The sequence below is a fragment of the Halictus rubicundus genome, chromosome 16, assembly GCF_050948215.1.
Source record: "Halictus rubicundus isolate RS-2024b chromosome 16, iyHalRubi1_principal, whole genome shotgun sequence".
NCBI classification, from domain to species: domain Eukaryota; kingdom Metazoa; phylum Arthropoda; class Insecta; order Hymenoptera; family Halictidae; genus Halictus; species Halictus rubicundus.
In genome coordinates this window covers 2017853-2039417 of record NC_135164.1, presented here as the reverse complement: position 1 = coordinate 2039417, position 21565 = coordinate 2017853, and the positions used below count along the sequence as shown (strand labels likewise).

The following is a 21565-nucleotide window of genomic DNA, read 5'->3' as shown; positions in this document are numbered from 1 at the left end:
CGAGTCCCTCGGCCTAGGTCTGGTGGGCCGCGACGCATGCGTGGGTAATCCGTTTCATGAAAAGAATCCCTCAAACTGGGCGAGAGATATACCCACCACACGACCCATGGGACATGTGCGTAAGGAATGGTCGTGCGTGGTGAGTGAAACCGTGTCCCGTCATTTCCAACACGAGAATGTATCGGGTATAAGTGATTGGTTCTTTTCACGACGAGGAACATCGGAGTCGGGAGGCGGGCAGAGTTGTAGGGCGGGGGCTCTATTGATTTAAATTTGGTTTGCCGGTGCGCGTGTCAATAGTCAACATACTGCCGCGAAGAGCGCGCGCTCGAGCACCTGCGCTTACAGTTTGCTCGTGTGTTGTGCAGATCGGAAGGTTAGGCCCTTCGCAGCGCAGTCGATAAGATATGTCGGCTATTATGAAAACGGGAACGGCCGAGGATGTGGAGAATTTAAATGGACCCACCAGTTTCGAGAGCGTCGTGCCGCAGAATAGGTCAGTGTTGTACCGGCGATTTCTGGTTTGCGTCGGTCCCCAAGTAGAATAGCACCGCGAGGGCTCAGCCTCGCGAATTACCGTGGATCTCCGGTGCGAAACATTTTCTTAAATTATTTGTCACCACGCCTTCGAGCACCAGCTGACTCATCGACAGATGTGGCTAATTCAAAGCACCCCTTGTCCCATTCGTGCACCGGACAGATACAAATCGATCGATAATAGTTTTTTCCCGTTTGCCGGCACACGTCCGTGATATTATTTCTGACATCGTTTATTCACACGATACATGGTCGAGTCATTCGGATATTTTCTTATTCCACCGAACGATCGTTCGCATTGTTCGTTATTTAACTACGAAAGTCGAATCGTTTCATCAGATTCTTGCTTGCTATCTGAGAGAGTTAACACTCTTTCCGCTGATTGGTCAGACGATCGGTCACGTGGTATATGAAATGCGCGCCGAGAACGTCGCAAATTTCAATTTTAAATACTTTCGTTTCCCTCTCGATGTTGGATCGGTTTTTTGAAACTATTTTTTCGGCGGCAATTCGCGTTGTTCATTGCAGTTATGATGGAATGATATAATGTATAATAATTCGGTTGTTTCTCTCAATGTTTCAAGGCAGGAGTTACTGAAGTGGAATGGCTGGGGATATAAGGACTCCGAATTTCGGGTTAATAGCAAAAGCATCCTCGAGTTTACCGGTAATAGGTGAGTGTTTATATGCATATACATGTCTATGTATTTATCTCAAATACCTTTCGAGGAATTATAGGAGTTTCCAATAAAAAAAAAAAGGAGGGGACTGCATTTTTTTATAATGTCTTAATCTATGGATGACTTGGTATATTACGTGGAGCCGTTTCTGTGTTCCTAGTATTAAACAATTGAAAGTAGTACTAATCACATGCATTGATGTGACTTGCAATATTTGTGTTATAGTTAAAGAGGTAAATGTTTTGGATAAAATGACTGTTCCAGAATTAGTAATGCAATTATGTCTGATTTATTCGAGAGATAAAAACAAAAATGCAACAGTAATTTTAAAGTACTGTGATATTAATTGAAAAATCACTGAGTCCCATTTATAATAAAGTAGCGTATTGTTGCTATAATTTGTTATATAATGTCTTATTTGCGACTTGTAAATTTAATTCGTTTTTTCGCAAAGCTAGCAGCTAACTGAAATTTCGTGAATTTTCGTGCACCTCCCAAGCAGGTCTATATTCTTATCTTGTGTAAATTCTGATAACACGTATAGCCTGCTTTTCTACTTGACTTTCTTACCCGTGCAAAGTTTGATGCAGTTCATTTTCTTCTTTTTGTTGGTCTCACAAAATAAAGAAAACAATAAAACAATACTGCACTTGAATTTCTTGTAAAATTGTCGAATAGAAACAAATTTTAGTGAAAATTGTTTCTTGATACTTTGTGGGACTGTCTGGGAGATAACGGCGTGTTGACTTTACTATGAAAAATGTTGAGTAGTTCGAGCTGTTCCGAGAATAAAAATTTTCTACGGCGTATTCGCCTGATAATGTAATGTAGTAATATATACTTAACCCTATGTGTGCTATGCCGGAGTCATTCGTGACCCGTAGCGGTGGGGATAAGCTCAAGCGACCGTAAATATTACAATTTTGTTCCAATATAAGATGACGCCTGTTATTTCCAAACAAGAAAATCGCTATCCCCTCTTCTTCTTCCTTATCCGAAATACGACGAAAGCCGATCCCGAGCCATCGTCTTATATCGAAGGAAAACTAGTAAAATATCGGTGTGGGCCAGAAATCACTCCGGCATGGGCCTCGAACTCGCTGAGGTCCGAAGGTTCAAGGGGCGGCGTGTGAGCCTAATCATTGGCTCGCCAGTGTTACGCGGTCGTAAGCTTGTTCCACCGAAGAAATGTACAGTCAATTGTAACAGAAATAATTGATGATATTTTAAAAATGTATTTCCTCTAGGCAGTGGGCAGTAGTAGGCGTACCGTTTGCCAATGCATTAGATTTACCAGTTATATTTACCAGGGATTTCTCAGAAAATTTATCGTTAGATTGTTTTGAGCACTTCGTATTCACTCTGACCGTCCTGTATCGTTTATTTGTCCGCCACGGTGAATATCGTATACATGCCACTGCAAATATTATTTTTCCAGTAGAATGTCCCACGTTGCGCAAGCCATGATCGTAGTACTTTACGAACCTCCGAGGTCAAACGACAATTTGTTACCTTAATTTCGTATTATATGCAGAAACACGACGAACCTGATGTTTCATTGTATTCAGATCGAGACATCATAAACAATGTTCGTTTTATAATTCGATGGAAAAACATTCAGATAATTAAAATTTGCGTAAATAAAATTATTAAGAAATACTGCGAGTCACTTTTGACAGAGGCCGATTTAATTTTTGTGAATTATTGCTTGGCCAATCGGTTTGTCGGGAATGGAGATTAGTGTTCTTATGTTATGCTAATTTATGCAACTGAGAGCATACTTGCACGGGAATTTTAGAAAGTCAAAACTGTTGGGTTTTGAAACTGTTTATACATTTTCGTAGTCTTTTTTTCCCCCGGAGATTGTTGGCTTGTTTAGAGTGGCGAATCTATAAAAAGAACATTTTTACTTTTCATCTTAAACTTATGAAAACTGATCCTGATCGAAAAAAAAGTTGTCCCTCAGCGGAGGATGTCGAGATGGTGTACAATGTTAGGGGAAAACAGCGAAGATTCTTAAGACAACATAGACGTGCCAAGTTGTCTTCGAGTAAACATGAAATGTTTAAAAAATTGTCAATTGCTCATTAGTACGGTCATTATAATTTATTCGAATCTATTAATGAGCGCAAAGGACATCGATGAGTGTACATAATATTAACGCATCTACGATAATTCGCGCGCACACGTAGAAAACGCATCATCCCTAAATTTGTATTTCGGACAACTTTTCACAAGATCAATCAAGAATACCAGATGGAATTAATTGGTTCAATTACATACAAAATAAAAATAATATTTCAAAGAAAATTATTGCAGACAGGAGTTATAATTTACAAGCTTCAATTAGCATGTTAACGTGTGAGTAATATAGTAAGATAGTTACAAGGTTACCACGTTACAGTTTCACATAGTTGTTCGCAAAATTGTTGGAAAGCAGAAAATGATATTTCCGATAAGAAATATCAGTATTGTTAGCATATACAGGTCTAGTGCTTAATAATAGTCTACCGACATTGCAGTCGCAGTTAGCAAGTTAACAGCAACATGAATTTTTCTGTTGGAACTGCAATAAATAAAAAAATGAGTAATTTTAAAATTAATAAAACTATTATTTAATTTTTAAATTATTAATTTCGTTCACACGTTATCTAGCAAACTAAAATCCTTCTAACAGTTTAAGAAAGAGCTCAAATCAGTTGAATTCTAAACACGTTATTCATTCTTAAATGGCGTGTGAATGATGATTTTTCCTAGTTCTGCAGGCTAAACATTTCGTAAATTTGGAAAAAACCGGTATCCACATAAATTTTGTACGATTTGGCATAAATACCTCGTAAAGCAAGTGGCGTCGTATATCTTTCCATCTGAGTTATGAGTATAGTGAAATCAGCCTGTCCCCTATTCAGCAAACGAATTCTAATGAATGCGAACGAACGATCCTACACGTGTTAATTGCCAGACAGATACACGCGTTCCTTTTATGGGTTTTTAATAAGGAACCTTCAACAGAGGCACATAAAGAACCGAGGAAAAGCCATATAAGGGTGACAAGTGCTATTGAACCCAGTTCCGCTCGCGACGAACCTGTTACGAACCTAAACCGAACCATTACACCGTTTGATCTACTTTGAAAAAAATTTCAATAAACCAAATTTTTCTTTCGTAAGAAGCTGTGTATTGTTTTAGCGGTTAACACGGAGTTGTAAATTTGACTGCAATTCTATTATGAGAAACATCTGTCTGTGAAGACTACTAATTTACGTCTACTAGATAATCTATTAAAATTAATTTTTTCTTTTTTCCTTTATTTGATAAAAATTAATTTTTCTTTTCCCACTCGAAATTAAATTCCGCGTGTTAACGCATAGGGTAAAATCCAGAGTAAAACATTGATTTCGCTCGTTCATGGACCCTGACGCGCGGTAATAATGGAGGCAGAGGCAGCCTAACTCGAGAGAAGCAATTTTACAGAATAGGAAGATCGTGGTGATCATAAATTGCAGACGCGTTAGGTTATTGCATCAATATCTGCAAACTTTGGACGTATATTTTATGCATACATAAACATTGGGCGTCTATTTATGTAAAACCGTGCAATGTTCAACAGTGGGTTTGATTCAGCGTTTAACTTCTCATAATTTCTATGTATTAGCTTTTCACAATCTTTCATTTTTTTCTATTTTTAATATTTAGAGAATCAATTATGCAGAAGAGTATTCAGAATAATCTGAGTACACGTTGGACAAATAGAATTTATTTATGAACTGTCGTTCCTTATCTGAATAATTCAGATTGGCTTTTGCCGGTCACTCAAATAGTTCGGAAGATTACTGTTTTGCAAGCACTTTTAATGGAGAATTTCTTAATCGGGAGATTGATTGTCAGAAAACTAAGAAAAGGTAAAGAAACAGGTGTTCCAACGACGAGAGCGTATTCGCGATACTGACAGGAAGGCTCGAGGTTTTCGCGAAAGTGATTGTTCCTCGTAATCCCGCTGATTACCTGAGCATAATTGCTAGATGATGTCTACGCTGACGTCACATGCGACCATATCCTCCAACGCTAACACATTAATGTAGGAATCGAATCAACGCAAATATTTTGTTGCTAGTCTGAGATAAGAAATTAATTCGAATCGTTTCTTTTAGAGTTAAAAGGTTACTAATTAGAATTAACGTTACTTGAGTTGTTCATGCCCAAGCGACTTTAATGGACATATTATACAGAAGAATGCTGATCACTACATATAATGTAACGACACATAGTAATCAAATGCGATCACATTCGTGTGCTATCAGATAAGATACACTTCTTAAGAATACACGCGTAACAGGAAAGTAATATAAAAAACTTAATCGTGCTGTGTTATTAGTGATATGTCTAATTATAAAGTATAAGCGATGGAAATCACTTAGACTTGTTAGCAAACGTAAGAACATAAATGCTCTTTTGCGTATGTTACAACAAAAAATGTATATACAGAGTGTCCCACGTAACAGTTTTCACGATTTTTTAAGTACTTGCGATAATGTGACAAAAAATATTTTCAACAAAAGTTGATCAGTTTTCGATTGGCTATATATTGCAATAAAAAAAGTTCGAAAAACCTTTTTTTTTTTTATAGTATTGTCAAGGTCACCTTAATTTTTTTAAATGGCACTTTGTATTTTTGATTTAACAGTATTATAGCCCTTGTCAGGACGAATTCAACGACCTAGCATACCATGACTTTGGGATGACCTTGAAGGCGAAGAAATTAAAATTTCAACAAAACATGAGAATCTGCTTGAATGGGCGATAATAACTTGTGTTTATTATTAAGACTCGAAATTACATTCAATTCAGAAACCTTGATTAAATGAACGCAAACGATACTGTCGTAGCGAAGTTCTCGCTGCTATCTACGAACTGTCTGAATATGATGGTTTAGTTATTAAGGTAGTTGGTGACTAGACCTTAAGACAGTTCTTCTGTTTATTCTCGACTTATCACGAGAGCAAATCGTAGTAATAACTTGTAGAAAATGTATTCGAGCAGTGAAAAGATTGATATGTTGCTAATATTTGGTGAATGTAAAAGAAATGCACGTGAAGCAGCAAATCTGTATGCTGCAAAATACCCTGAGAGGCACCACCCATCTGCACAAACATTCTACGAAATTGAAAATAATTACGAATTTATGGACAATTTGAAAAGACAAAGAGAAGCAAACCATCTACAATTACAACGGAAGGCAATGTCGATACTGTTTTGCTACATGTAGAAGAAAATCCGCATACTTCCATTCGTGCAATTGGTGCTGATACCGGTTTATCCAAGACTTCAGTTCATAGGATCATAAAAAAGAATAATTATCATGCATACAAAATAAGTAAAGCCCAACATTTACGCCAAACTGATTCACAACGTCGCCTTCATTTTATTTCTTGGCTAGTGGTTTCATACGAAGATAATCCTGAGATACTAAACTACATTCTATGGACGGATGAATGCAAATATTCTAATAATGGTGTAATTAACCGTCACAATCATCATTTCTGGTCTCAAGACAATCCTCACTGGTTCGGAGAACATAATTTTCAACAGAAATTTGCAGCGAACATTTGGTGTGTGTTAGTACACGGCCATCTACTGGGACCTTATTTTTATGAACATAACTTAACATTGCAAAGTTATTTAAATTTTCGTTCCACGCAATTTCAAACACTGATGCAAGGGCTTCCAACTGATGTTCAACAACGTATTTATTTCCAGCAAGACGGTTGTCCACCTCATAATACTCGAATCGTTCGTAATTACCTAAATTTAAAGTTTGGCGAACATTGGTTGGGCACTTATGGCCCTATTGCTTTGCCACCACGATCCCCCGATTTGTCGCCACTTGATTTTTTTATGGGGTCATTTACAGTCAACAGTTTATGCTGTTCCAATACAAAATAAGGAACATTTAAAGCAGCGAATCCGTACAGCATGCGAAGAACTTCGCTACGACAGTATCGTAAGAGCAACCAATGCAAATTTACTACGAAGAACGGAATTATGCCTACAACAAAACGGATTTCAATTCGAACATTTGATGTGACTTTTTTACGAAATCGTTTGCGTTCATTTAGTCAAGGTTTCTGAATTGAATGTAATTTCGAGTCTGAATAATAAACACAAGTTATTATCGCACGTTCAAGCAGATTGTCATGTTTTGTTGAAATTTTAATTTCTTCGCCTTCAAGGTCATCCCAAGGTCATGGTATACTAGGTCGTTGAATTCGTCTTGACACGGGCTATAATACTGTTAAGTCAAAAATACAAAGTGCCATTTAAAAAAATTAAGGTGACCTTGACAATACTATAAAAAAGAAATGTTTTTCGAACTTTTTTTATTGCAATATATAGCCAATCGAAAACTGATCAACTTTTGTTGAAAATATTTTTTGTCAGATTATCGCAAGTACTTAAAAAATCGTGAAAACTGTTACGTGGGACACCCTGTATACATATCTATAGTTCTTGATCAATTGCGACAAATAGAAACCAAATGGAGAGTTCTGTCTTTTTTTAATAATTTTCATGGATTGAAAATAGTCTAATGACATGCTTAAATTCTTTCAATTGTGTGTGTATCTTTTCCACTGAATCAACGAATGATTCCAGGTATCCAATCGGCAACAAAGAATTGCCGTACTTCACACAATGGGTGAAAGACGTACTAAACGTGGATATAGAGAAAAAAACTGTACCTCAGCCGATACCAACGAACCTGCCGGATGCGGTTCTGTCGCCGGAACTGTTAGAGGCGATTCAGGAAACGAACATTAAATATTCGACGAAAGGTATCGACCGGCTTATTAGAGCACACGGACATACGCTAAGGGAAATATTTAATCTGAGGTATGGATCGTTCCAGCGGATACCAGACATTGTCATCTGGCCGAGTAAGTATCACAGAAATAACAAAGGATACATCCGGGTATAACTTCAATATAAAATCGGCGATTTGAAGTTTCTGGAATTCTTTAAAAATCGGTTTTCCAGTGAAAAATTCCGAAAAAATTCACAGTCGTATGTGCTGCTAGGTAGAACGTTCATGAATTATCTCGTCACCTTTTGTTGAGCGGAACGGAGGAAATAGAGCTTAATTCATTAAAACCGTGCTCACCCCATAACTACCCTTGTGGTGGGGGGTTCGAGTAAATACTCTTTTATTCAGTTCTTTACCATAAATTATTCATAGGATTTATTATTAACATTAAACTATGATCTTACGGGACGTTCAACTATGGTGGGTGATCCTTTTAGAGAGCGATTAATTCCACAAGCCAAAACAAGATGATGATCATGAGAGATGACACTATGGGGCGGCTTTGTTTTAAAATTATTAGCAATTCAAAATCCACCAATAGCATGAATCAAGTTACGAGGAACGCTAACTGCGCGCTGTCCCGACTGAGATTATTAATTACGGACTACCTACTTTTCGTTGATTCTTTACAACGGTGTCTTCTCATTTGAGTTTGCTTGTCTCTACACTTTTATCGATTAGTATACCTGTGGAGGCAAAAGAGTTTCCAAGCCTTGACTTAGATACACAGTATAGTTCCTGAAACCATACATCTATAATGAGGTGCTAGACATTAACAGCATGTGAATACATTAAAAAACTAAGTAGCTACGTTGTAGTAACTACTTCTATAATTTTCACAATTTTATATACTCTTCCGAACTGCCGTAAAAAAAGATAGGAAATTCTATTTATAAAACAAAGTTGACCTTTAAATCTCCTAAACATCCGTAGAAATAAATTTTTTCTACGGCGCATAATTTGGAAGTTATTCGAGGTAATCAAGTTAGGTGCCTCATTCTGTATATTTGAATTACTTAAATAAAGATGTCTGAATCTTCTATTAATATGCATGCATTACATTCTCAGAGTGCCACGACGATGTCGTAAGAGTGATCAAACTGTGCACTCGTTATGGGGCTGCCTGTATACCATTTGGCGGTGGAACAAGCGTCAGTGGTGCGTCATCTTGTCCAGTGAATGAGCACCGAACAATCATCTTGCTAGACACTTCCCAGATGAATAGAATATTGTGGATAGATAGGGAAAATTTAATTGCCTGTTTCGAGTCTGGAATCATTGGCCAGGACCTTGAAAAACAGCTACGTCTTCAAGGACTAACTTCCGGCCACGAACCAGATTCTTACGAATTCTCTAGGTACGACAAATCAAAGTTTGAATGCTCCTAAAAATTGTACGCTTACGTATTTGGACGATCTTAACATCTACCGGAAATTATTCAGTCTAGGAGGATGGGTCGCGACAAGAGCGAGCGGTATGAAAAAGAATCGATATGGGAACATCGAGGATCTAGTGATACGAGTGAGAATGGTCACTGGCAGAACAGAGGATCCCGAGATAACGTTAGAGAGGGGTATCATGGTGCCCAGAGCTTCCTGTGGCCCTGACTTCGACCACATGATCCTTGGTAGTGAAGGAACCTTGGGTGTCGTCACGGAAGTAGTAATGAAAATTAGGCCGTTACCAAAAGTAGTAAAATATGGTAGTGTAGTTTTCCCAAATTTTGAGGCCGGCGTAGCGGCGATGCGGCAGGTAACTATATCTATCGCGCTGTTGCTACAATGCGGATATACCTTGACAGTGCTCTCTGTTCATATAATCCGAGCCCTGACACTGATCAATCTTTGTATTTACCGAATAGGTAGCCAAAGAACGGTGTCAGCCTGCCAGCATACGCTTGATGGACAACGAACAGTTTCAGTTCGGGCAGGTGTTGCGACCGGAGAGTGGTTGGGGTAGTTTAATTTTGCAAGGGTTGAAGCAGGCCTACATCACGAGGATAAAGGGTTTCAAGTGGGACCAGATATGCGTGGCCACTCTGCTGTTCGAGGGTAACACTGCGGCAGAAGTGGCGGCCAACGAGCAACAGATTTACAAGATCGCGAAGGAACACTGCGGTGTGCCGGCGGGTGAGACAAACGGTGAACGTGGCTATGTGTTGACCTTCGTGATAGCGTACATCCGAGACCTTGGCTTGGATTACTACGTCCTGGCGGAGTCGTTCGAGACGTCGGTCTCCTGGAACCGTACGTTGTCACTCTGTAGGAACGTGAAGTCGCGCGTGGCCAGAGAGTGTTACAAGAACAAAATCGAACATTATTTCATTTCTTGCCGCGTGACGCAGACGTACGACGCCGGCTGTTGTATATACTTTTACATGGCGTTCAATTACCGGAATCTCGCGGACCCCGTAGAGACGTACGAGACTATCGAGCACATTGCTCGCCAGGAGATACTCGCCAGCGGTGGTTCCTTGTCCCATCATCACGGCGTGGGTAAATTACGTGCCTGTTATTATGCGGACGCCGTGGGAGAAGCGGGAGTGTCGTTGTACAGAGCTGCGAAAGCACATCTGGACCCCCATAACATTTTCGCAGCTGGAAATCTGGATCCGAATAGCATATCGAAACTGTGAGCCAGTAAAGAGCCGATTTTACGATAAGCTCGGAACACTTACGACGCTGTGGGGATCATTTTTAACTCGGGATAATCATAGTTCTTCTAAGAGGAGTCCGGTAATTAATAAAAGACAATCGGTGACTTCACGGTTTACAGACACACGTTTCAATGGTATATATAAGTGGTGGTGAAGAAAGAGACTAGTATTACGATATATAAATAAATATGCACCTTGGTGTTATTTGGTACAAATACGGAATTGTAATTGTATCGACGTTTTTATAAGTTATTATAAATAAACAAGACTCGCTTACTTATAGTACATAATCAATCGACGGCTTATTTACTTCGCGAGTTTCTTCTACTCTCTCAACAAATCGTTCGAACGTAGTTTTTCTTTTACTCCTAATAAAAGAATATTTATTCCGTTTTCAGTCCATGAACGTCACGGGGTAGGGGGAGTAGTTGTGTGTGTTTTGTTATTGTTCTTGCTCGTTATTATACTCTGCGCTTAGATATACGGACAACTTGGCTGGATTATTATGTGTTCGGTGATACAGATTATCTTAAATGAAAAGCTCACTGTGCATCAGCCTTTAATGTGGAGAGAAATGAATCGAAATCGTATTCGTCGTCATACTGTTGCTGTTCCCATAATTCAGGGAGGATTTCCAAAATCGAACGATTAACACCTGGCATACCAGCGATTTTTGATGCGGATTCTCCTTGCTTGTCTGCCCTTTTTCCTTTGTTGTTTTCCAATGAAAACAAGTCCAGTAACTGTAACAACATTGTAAATAATAATTACAAGAGTGGCCCGTGTAAAGGATATTGTTGCTTCGATAAAATCAATATTGAGCGGTTACATAGATATTGCCCCTTAAACTCTGCGCAATGTACTACTGAGTCTTACCTGGTCGGTAGCCATAGTCTCCAAAGAAGCGTTCTCTGTCGAGATGACAGTGTTTGCTGTGAGAAGTTTGAACTTCTGAAGTCCCATAATCTTCTCCTCCACCGTGGACCTCGTGATAAGCCTATAAACATTGACTACTTTCTTTTGACCAATTCGATGCGCTCGATCCATTGCTTGAAGATCCTTCATGGGGTTCCAGTCGTGTTCCACGAATATAACAGTATCCGCACCGGTTAGATTCAATCCAAGCCCTCCGACTTGAGTTGTCAATAAAAGTACATCGATCGAGGGATCAGCATTAAAACGCGCCACCACAGAATGCCTCTGAGTCGCTGGTACACTACCATCGAGACGTAGATACGTAACAGTTGGCAGATGCGTGCGGAGGAGATCTTTCTCCACGATATCCAGCATCGCTTTCAGCTGACAAAAGATTAAAGCTCGGTGCTGACTGACTAATTGTTGGTGCTGTGGCGACTGATTCTCCGGTGGATTGCCGGTGGCTGCACAATTGCGATTTTGTTGCGGCTGTCCAATCCCGCAATCCAACAGCAACTGCTTCAGCGCTGGCAATTTAGCTCCGTGCTCTATTTCGGCTAGTGTGCTCTTCTGTAGCTTCAATGTGTTGAGTATCTGAAAATTTACAGTTTAATAGTTAGACCGTCGCGTAAATTTTCTATCTTGTAGCTTGACAATAGCACCTACCGTCTGATACAGTGGATGCCGTGGGTTCAGAACTAGTTTAGGATGGTTGCACACATTGCGTAGATATCTCAACGCCTCGAACACGTGGCCACTTTGAGGATCACTTGCAGACGAAGTGCCCGATGTGGCAGATAACAGAGTGGAGGAGTGTCTGCTGCGGAAGTCTTCGTACAAGGTCCGTTGCAGCGGTGATAAATCACAATAGTAATCTTGAGTAATCTTAGGCGGCAAGTCTTGCAGAACGTCTTCTTTGTTTCGCCGCAGTAGGAACGGCAGTACCTGTTCAGAACGAGTTACTTTATTAGCTACGAACGAAGATATCCAAGTGAAGGATTTGCAGAAATGTGGAAAAAAACTAGCAGAAAAATGACCTGTCTATGAAGTGCTTCCATGGCCAAAGCCCCCGCCTCTTGTTCTTTGGGCCCAGCTTTCGGTTCCCTACAAGCCAAGATAGGACGCGAATATTTTGCTGCAAACTGTTTCTCCGTACCCAGAAAACCTGGCATCAGAAAATCAAACAAGGACCATAATTCGAGCACGTCGTTCTGGATCGGAGTTCCTGACAATATAAGTCTATGATTGGCGTGTATTCGTTTCGTCGCCTTTGCACTCTTTGTCTTTCCGTTTTTAATAACATGGCCTTCGTCGAGCACACAGTAATTCCATTGCCGCCTCTCGAAGTAGTCAATGTCCTTGCGTACTATGTCATAGCTCGCGACTACCAGTCTATGGTACGTGACTATCGGTCTTAGTTTGTCGCGATCAGGCGGTGTACCAGCAAACTGTAAAACTGAAAGGTCCTTGGCTTCGAAGAATTTTTCTGCTTCGTACACCCAGTGACCTGTAAGAGTAGGCGGACACACTACCAGACTCGGCGGAGCATGGGGATTACGATGGTGATCTACCGCCAATATGCAAAGTGTTTGCAATGTCTTTCCAAGTCCCATGTCATCGCACAGGACACCGTGAAGTCGATAACGGTTCAAGAAGTTCAACCAGTTGAGGCCTTGTCGCTGATAAGACCGCAATTCCGCTGCTACTGGAATTGGTAGATCTGTGTCCGGAATGCTACGTGGATGTAACAGCTGTTCTAAGAACCGTCGCTCTTGAGTTTTTTTCTCTCTAAAATATATTTAAGCATTATAAGGTGGCTCCCAATACTATTATGATTATTAATATGTACATTTTTTCAAATTTTTCGGATTAGGCAAACATGGCTATACATGCCTTTACTGTTTTCAACTTACACTAAATCTGGTGGATCAGCTATTGCACCAGGATCGAGAGGTAGAAGCTGTACAAGTGTAGCAAAGGTTGCGCTGCAAGCTAGCCTCACAGCTTGATTTTGATCACTCATACGCCCAAGCAAGGGAACCATAAACAGCACGGCGTATGGTACAATATGAACACCTAAACTCTCGACAAGGCAAGTCAACGCTTCGGCTGCTCCTTGCCTTATCGAATCCACTTCGCGTGGAGTTGTTACAGTTGTTGAATACAATTTCTCACCACCGGTGGCTTCTAGAAGCGGTATTACTGTTTGCGTGACGTGTACTATTACCTGTACAGAGAAATACGATTATCTATGGATTGTTACAGGATAGGCAGAAGCAAAATCGGACGCTAGCACGAGACACTAAAATTTTACCTTTTTTGTGTCTAAGATAGCCAATACAGACAAACACCGTGACGCCATATGCCTAACTGCTTTGTACGGATGAGCTAACAATTTGCACAAACATGGGAGGCATTCTAGGACTGGCGGAAGTAGAGCTTTATTAAGACTCGGCGTCATAACTTCGAGTACTTGCAAACCAAAAATCAATTGATTCACTTCTTCTTGAGAATCCTCATGTCCAGTGACCTTTTGTTCCTCTCTTAATACGTTCGGAAGAATCAGCTCCCACAAATGTGGCAGTCGAGTAGGCAGTTGATCGCCAAAATGAGTCGCTGTGAAAATAAATTAGTATATTGGAAGGACAAAAAATAGATTAGTTTTAGGGAATAACAAATAGTGATTATATAATATCCAACCTATAGCTGTAAGAGCTAACGTCGCTCCACGACGTCGAGTCCTAGCAGCTTTAGCTTCCGGTTCTTCGCAAGCAAGCAATTCTTCCAAAGGGATTTCAGTATTAGGTGGCCGACCCGGCCCCCTTCCTCCACCGAGTCCACTGTTCGCTCCTCGATTATAAGCTATTCTCTCAGCGTGTTTTTGTCTGTTGCTTAAGGTAAGGATTCCATCAAAAAGATCCGTATCCGTTTCGCAATTTACACGAGGCGTGAATTCACTATCCGAGCATAGGAATGTACATAAATTGGTCGATATCTGTGACAGAAAGTTCTCGTGACATTATTCGAAGGGTACTGAACTTATTCCATCGACACCAACGTGTTTTAACACTACGTTTTCGCAGCACTAAAAATCCTCTGGGATGGATCGTTACAATTTCAAAAATCGTAAATTAAAAAGATTAGAACCTGTCGTTTTGACGAGTCCGGTAATTACGATAGATACCTTTGAATTAGGAGACGGTTTTCTATCTAGACAAAGTTCAACCAGGTACGACAAATGCTTCGCAGCCAGTCTCTGCAGCTCTTCGTTATCCTCGCGTTTAATAGCTTCCATCAGCGGTTTGACTAATGGATTAAGAGGCTGCGGAGATGGTGGCAGACAATGCAACATCGTCGCAGCACCAGCCAGTGCTGACATCGACATAACATTGTATGCAAGCTGTTGCGCCGCAGTGTCGTTAGCACCCAATTCCAAAGCTTTTCCCCTTTCTTTCAAGCTCTCTATCACCTTTGGCTTTAACTTAATCGTGCTAGGGCTTCCGCCGATGGTACCGCCCTGCCCTCCTGCGCTATTGCTCATGGCACAAAGATCTGTAATCGGTTTCGCAGCGAGGTTCGCAATTTGATCGAGCGTCATTACTCCTGATGCATCTGTTTCGACAGGAACAGGTAATTTATAATGTTTGAGAGTCGCGATGTAATCACGGCTGTCGTGTAATAGTCGAGTGAAAGAGGCGGCGATCTCATCATAGTACACACATTCGTTTAAACACCCCAAGAGCTTGTCCCTTTTAAGCAAATACATCATTACATAAACATTACGTTATACTTGATCAAGTCAGATTTAAGGCCGAGGTCACGCGAACGTTGAACTGACGAAAGTTACGATGTGCATCGCAACGTTACATTCTCTTATATAGGATCGGTAACAGGAGCAACATAAAAGTGACGCAGGACAAAACCAACGCTCGTGTGACTAGAGTTAATAACGTGCGACAAAATTAACTTCTGTCGTAACATCCGTCGCTTCAACTCTTGTGCAACGTCGGCCCAAATGGTTCATCTCTATACCTGAGTATATCTGGTATCGCAGGTGGTTTATTATTTACAGTCGCCCAATGGGACATTGTCAGGCCAGCAATGGTGCGTTGCAACGCTGAACGCGAGTTCAAGTGTGCCAATAATACTTTAGCGTAACAAAGTGCTGGACTAGGTATATCCGGTGTGTATATGACACCGGGAGCCGGTTGCACTACGTAATGTGACAGCAATCCTAACATACGTGCGGCTCTACAACGAGCCGGTATTACGTTTGATTTTCTTATACTCTGAGCTACGGTCTCGATCCCGCCGATGTAAACTTTCAACTCGGACGTCGACTTCGCGTTTCCAGACACGGCATTGTTGTTGCCCCCGTTCGAGTCCGTCGTTTGCCCGTCGCAGGTGCCAACAAGTTGATTAGTCTTGGGCCCTTTACTGGGCGTACTTATCGTCATCAATAAGTTCGGATTGAATGGCACATGTTCCGGCTGCATAGCAAGACAAAGCCATGTGCTGACAAGAGGACACGCTGCGTGCAGTAACAATTCGAGATCGCTTTGTACGACTAGATTCTCCCAAACACGTTCGGCTACGTCTTGTATGGCAGTTATGTGTTCGATCAGTACACGTTGAAACACATGACGGAGCGCGTCTTGCAACACCAGACCCCCACCTTCGCCCCATAACTCCTTTTTGTCCGTGGTCTGAGCTCCGTCGTTTCCCGTTAACGTCTCCAATGTTTGCAAAGTGGCTTTACGTACGCTTGAACTAGAATGACTGAGGAATGGCCACAGTCGCGGCAGAACCTGCAATCATTTTGTGCATTTTTTTCTTACATTGTACGTATTCATTCTTTATCCTACCTTGACCAAATTTATCCGGGTATATTTCATTCAAATTTAACCGAGCACGAGTATATAGGAAATGTTCCCTTCATTTTACCACTTCCGTTTTACCTGTGATAATGGCTGAGGCGTAAGACAACCGCGTGCGGTAGGTAGTGAAAGTATAGCAGCCAACAGACCCATGAAACTATTGCATGCCGCAGCTAAATCGTCTTGCTCCCGCAGAAGTTCCCATAAACGAGTTACAATTGCTTCTAATTCCGACGGTTCTAGTAATCGAGGGAGAGCAGACGCTACTGGTATAAGTGCGCTGGCTGCAGCAGCTCCTACATCATCTACTGGATCAGAAAGACCTTTCATGGTGGCTGGAAAGATCCTTGGCAGTATATCGTCCAAGAGATCATCTCGCACGGCAAGCAAATACTTCAATGCGAGCAGTGCACCATGCCTTGCTTCCCATTCATTATGTTCCAAGAGTTTTAGCATAACTGATATGATCCCTATGATATCCTTATTCTTATTTCCATTTTCCTTTTTATTTTGCACTAGCAACAAAAGAGAACCTAGTGCCTGGGCACACGTTTCGCGCACGGGCGCGACAACTTGGTCAGAAACGAAGTCCCCGAAGCGATCTAATCCTAAGACACACAATAGTCGTAGGGCTGCGTCGATGATCCACTGATAATGGCATTCTTCCATTTCTTCTACAGTCTGTAGTCTTGATTTACCTGCGCCTATGTTGTTGTTACAGACAATTTTTATTTTGCATTAAAATCCGCAGTCCAGTTACCAGTAAATGAATGTACATGTACCTTTTCCATGTAGTTTCACAAGTTCTCGTAGAGCAGTTGCTGCTCCGTGCCTCACTTCCCATTTTTGACTAAACAAGTCTTGGCGAAGACTATCAGCGAATGGCTCCAGAGGCCAGTCTATCGCAGAGTCTGGCCAACAACCAGTACTGTCTGGTACTCCGTTGTTTGATTCAGTCTGTGCATTACTGTTAGGTACGTTTGTTTCTGTTGAGATTACTTCTTCTAACTTTATCTTTTTACATATTGTTTCCCCTGTACTATTGGTCGGAGATTGAGCGTTCGAGTTGCTGTGATATTCTTCATTGCTGCGATGATCGTCCGGTTCTCGAGAACGTTGCTTCGAAACTGATTGTCGCGCCTAAATTCGGGAAGCATTAATAATATTCGGTACATAATAATTAGACTGCGGATTTTATTCATTTATGAGCAAACCTAGTTGATATTATTTTTATTTTGCATAAAAATCTGCAGTCTAATAGTAGTAGTATGTATCATCATTACCTTACGCCGAGCTCTGTTTATTTCTCGTCTACTGAGTCCACTACTAGGTTGTTTCAGAGTTTCACCTACAGACACCTTAGCTTGCGCACTGGAAGTAGGCGACAATACTACTGGTGTAAGATCCTCAGCAGTAAACAATTCTGATGTATCAACACCCATCAACTGAGGATGTAAACCTAATTTAGCAGCAATCAATTTCTCCTCTTGATTAGGAGTTGACACTTGTTCTCCATCGGCACTAACTAAATCGTATTCACTGCCTTCTGATCCAGTGAGATGTGAACTACGTGCCAAGACCTTTTCCATATCAAAGTCTTCCAATTTTAATCTATTATTTGGTATATGTTTTCTCGTTTCCCCATCTATAATTAACAGGACTCGTAAATCAATAGCTATGTACATATACTGAGACTTGTATTAACACATTTTATGTGGGATACATGTGTTCACAATTACCTTCTTGATCTTCTTTTTTTATGGGTTCTGGATCCCAAGCAGGAACTTGAGCTAATATAGCTTGTACAGCCTGTGCAGCAGAAACTCTTGTATCCCATTGTGGAGATTTTAAGAGAGTGGCAACTCTCGCTAGCAAATGATGTAAATCGTGAGGGTGCAATTTCTGTGCTTCTCCTAATTGTTGTGCCGCAGCCTTTTTCGTTACTGCATTTGTTCCTGTTTCCAATAATATGAACAATCGATCCAACCTATAAAAACAGGTTAAGTGCAGAAATTATCATTATTGTTACACAAAGTCTATCAGACAAATAAACAGATAACCAAAATGTATAAATTATTTAATATTGTACCTTGATGTCATGTTTGCAAGTGGTGCTAATTGAGGAACAATCACGAATACCTACAATAAAAAAAACCTTCACACTGTACTTTTTTACAAATATCATAAAATGCATAACTTATGAATAATGATAATTAATTCGTCGTAGTATTTATAAATAATTAATGATATCGATCTAACATGACTGTATTCCCAAAATAGCGATGTGTACCATTATGAAATATATTTCCTCCCATTCTAAAAGTCTCCTAGGGAGTGCATTAAAAGCTCCAGCTGTGCAAAATAAAATGGAGTGCAAAAAATGTTTGGATCGTTCGCAATATCATTTATCGTTCGTTTCGGGGATGTTTACGATAATTCGTGCGACAAGATTGAATTGTCAAAACCGTGACTGAAAGCCTCCTGCTGTTAAGTTGCTGAGCTGGAGATAATAGATGACATCTGTAAAAACGCGTTCCTCAAACGCTCTAAGGATTCGCATGAACGGCTGTCGCGAACTTATAATACGATATGAAGAATGTGAATGAAGAAAATATAAACAATATGCGCCGTTCGGCTAAACGACGCGGTAAAACGGAGTACGAATGCATATAAATACATAAATAGTGATCTAGAAGCGCGGCTAAACATACCTGACTTTAAAATATAATCTGTCTACCCGTTATATTTCAGCTAACCCGCATAGCAGTTTCCCACTGTATTGATTCCTCAAAAATCACATTACGCTGTCTATTTTGAAAAAGTCGACAGATATACGGACTATTTGTCAAATATTTCGGAGAGAAACGCATGTTACAAGCATCAAATTTATACTGACAGCCATATTGCAGGGGAACCTGACTTTTGTCCCCCAATTTTACTCCCATTGGCCGATCAAACGCGTTTTACCGATCGATCGACCAATCAACAGTTTCTTCGTGCACTGATCGTTTCGAATTGCTCATGCAGCCCCTTTCTCATAACGTTGCGCGGTCCTGGAGTCGCTACGAAGCATTTCAGAATAGAAGAAGATCTTCTATCTTTGTTCTGATTGGCCGGCAACTTTGTGATTGATCGTCCACCCTGATTGTAGAATATAGTCACGACGTTATAGAGATCATGAAAATGCGACACTACGAAGAAATTACCGTACTTCGCGTGTGTTCGTGCGTGGAACGAATTTGTACAGAGTGTTTTTGACAAAGTGTAAGAAAGAGAAAGGGGTCATTCCTGAGATGATTCTAAACACCTTTTTTCTGTGTTAATTAACGCCGACATGCTTCATTTTCGAGTTATTAACGAAAGACACTGACCAATCGAAGCGCGGCTACTGAGAGTGGCGTTGCCATTGGCCGAGTCGGAATCCGCCTGCTGTAGACGCGTTCTAATTGGTTCGTGTTTTTCGTTAATAACTTGAAAACAAAACGTGTCGGCACAATTGACAAAGGAAAACGGTGTTTATAATCACCCCGGGAATTAGCCGTTTCTATTTCTTGCACTTTTTCGAGGACACTTTTCCGATGGTTCTCCTACAATTCTTCTATTCAGGCACATTCGAAATCCCCCTAGTACATTCCACTGTTCTAGGGATTTTCGTTACAAGAAGTTACCCGCAGTGTCCGCGAGGCCACAATAACCTAAGATTGGCAGTCAGTTCGTTGATACGTTCTGACGGACGTTCAACTAACTGTTAACATTCTTGTTCTCTCTCTCTGACTGCGAGTCTCGTGTAGCAAATATGAATTTCGGATTGTATCCGGAGGGCTATAATAGAAGCGTACACGGCCCGTACGATCCTGCTCGGTATTATGGAACACGTAAGTTTTATCGTGTCACTAATGGACTCTCTTGATTGAATGTTAATTTACAAGAATCTATTTGTGAATATATACGTTTACAGCCGATACACCGTTGGGCGAAGTGAAACTTGGCGAGTTACCTAAATGGGTTGCACGACGTAACCTAGGAATTCGTCCTTTTGCGGGTTTATGTTCACGAGGTACTTATTTTCTGTGTCAAAATGGCTATATTATACTTTAATAATTGCGTAACGATTCCGCTCTCCCTCTCGCGCTCCTCCTCTATTTCCTTTACATCATACTCCTCGTTTTAATTCGATCCATTTGTTCGATTCGATCAATCGTATTTTATTCATAATTTTATATTTCGAAGTGTCAAATAAAAATGAGAAAAAGTCACAGTAGGATTTTTTGTTCAAGTGTAAAATGAAAATGGAAAAATATCATAAAACGATTTTTTGTGCAAGTTTTTTTGATAAGTACATAAGGGTTAAGAAGAAGAAAAAATTACTGTATCGACGTTGTATAGAGTTAGAAATCTAGTATAATATATGGTATAAGTTAGCTTTAAAGTTATCATTACATTGTAGCTTTCTGGCGCTGGCAACATAAGTATGTGCAGCCTTTGAAAACAGGTGTAGCACCACTCTTACAAGTTGCTATCTCAGGATCAATCATTTTCTATATACTGAATTATCAGCGTTTGAGTAAGTGTATTATTTCAAAAGTACTTCTTGATCGAACTATTACGAAAAGCTCTACAATAACAAAGCATTATTCAATTTATAGGGGCACACAAGAAATACAAGTACCACTAAAATATTACATCATTGATGAAGATCATTTCAGTCAAAATAGAATACAACGTTACATTAGGTAATAAGATGAATGTTAACGACTTGGAACACTTATAACATACTAAATAAATATTTCTCAAATATGTAATTGTATATACTGTGGCGTTATTTGAATGAAAAGGTCTAAACCAGATTTGTGATAAGGACATAATTTTTGTGTTATAATTCATTTTTTCTTCTAACGTAGAGCAGAAAAAATGTTTTGAAACTACAGGAATGTTCACCAGAATCTTCTGCATCTGTATTATGTAAAAGATGGATCATAACCTCGCGATGAAAAAATATTCAATAGAAATTTAGTAATTTATGAAAATTTAGAAGAAATTT

General features: G+C 40.2%; 3 protein-coding genes across 5 annotated transcripts; 2 read left to right on the top strand and 1 right to left on the bottom strand.

The window, feature by feature from the left end:
- Positions 1-11022, top strand: Agps (alkyldihydroxyacetonephosphate synthase). 2 transcript variants are annotated; one of them, XM_076801838.1, is made up of 7 exons: positions 1-139; positions 369-496; positions 1122-1211; positions 7869-8149; positions 9145-9433; positions 9519-9828; positions 9938-11022. In XM_076801838.1, exons 2-7 carry the CDS (start codon positions 408-410, stop codon positions 10709-10711), a joined length of 1833 nt encoding a protein of 610 aa, XP_076657953.1. In that variant the 5' UTR covers positions 1-139; positions 369-407; the 3' UTR covers positions 10712-11022. The 2 variants fall into 2 exon arrangements, with proteins under 2 accessions (XP_076657953.1, XP_076657952.1); XM_076801837.1 differs by lacking the exon at positions 1-139 and having other exon boundaries at positions 201-496.
- Hel89b (histone acetyltransferase 1) lies at positions 10902-19431 on the bottom strand. Of its 2 annotated transcripts, none has more exons than XM_076801829.1 (15): positions 19236-19431; positions 18614-18663; positions 18264-18511; positions 17808-18169; positions 17307-17664; positions 16606-17228; positions 15680-16455; positions 14832-15396; positions 14348-14642; positions 13962-14263; positions 13561-13874; positions 12685-13435; positions 12314-12592; positions 11609-12241; positions 10902-11475 (listed from the first exon to the last, which is right to left on the bottom strand). In XM_076801829.1, exons 2-15 carry the CDS (start codon positions 18622-18624, stop codon positions 11275-11277), a joined length of 5718 nt encoding a protein of 1905 aa, XP_076657944.1. In that variant the 5' UTR covers positions 18625-18663; positions 19236-19431; the 3' UTR covers positions 10902-11274. The 2 variants fall into 2 exon arrangements, with proteins under 2 accessions (XP_076657944.1, XP_076657945.1); XM_076801830.1 differs by having other exon boundaries at positions 19262-19431.
- A 775-nt stretch (positions 19432-20206) lies between these two features.
- Positions 20207-21331, top strand: Atpsynf (ATP synthase, subunit F). Its single transcript, XM_076802289.1, has 4 exons — positions 20207-20399; positions 20483-20581; positions 20972-21088; positions 21171-21331. The coding sequence occupies exons 1-4, from the start codon at positions 20321-20323 to the stop codon at positions 21197-21199; spliced, it is 324 nt and encodes a 107-aa protein (XP_076658404.1). The 5' UTR covers positions 20207-20320; the 3' UTR covers positions 21200-21331.
- Positions 21332-21565: the final 234 nt, after the last annotated feature.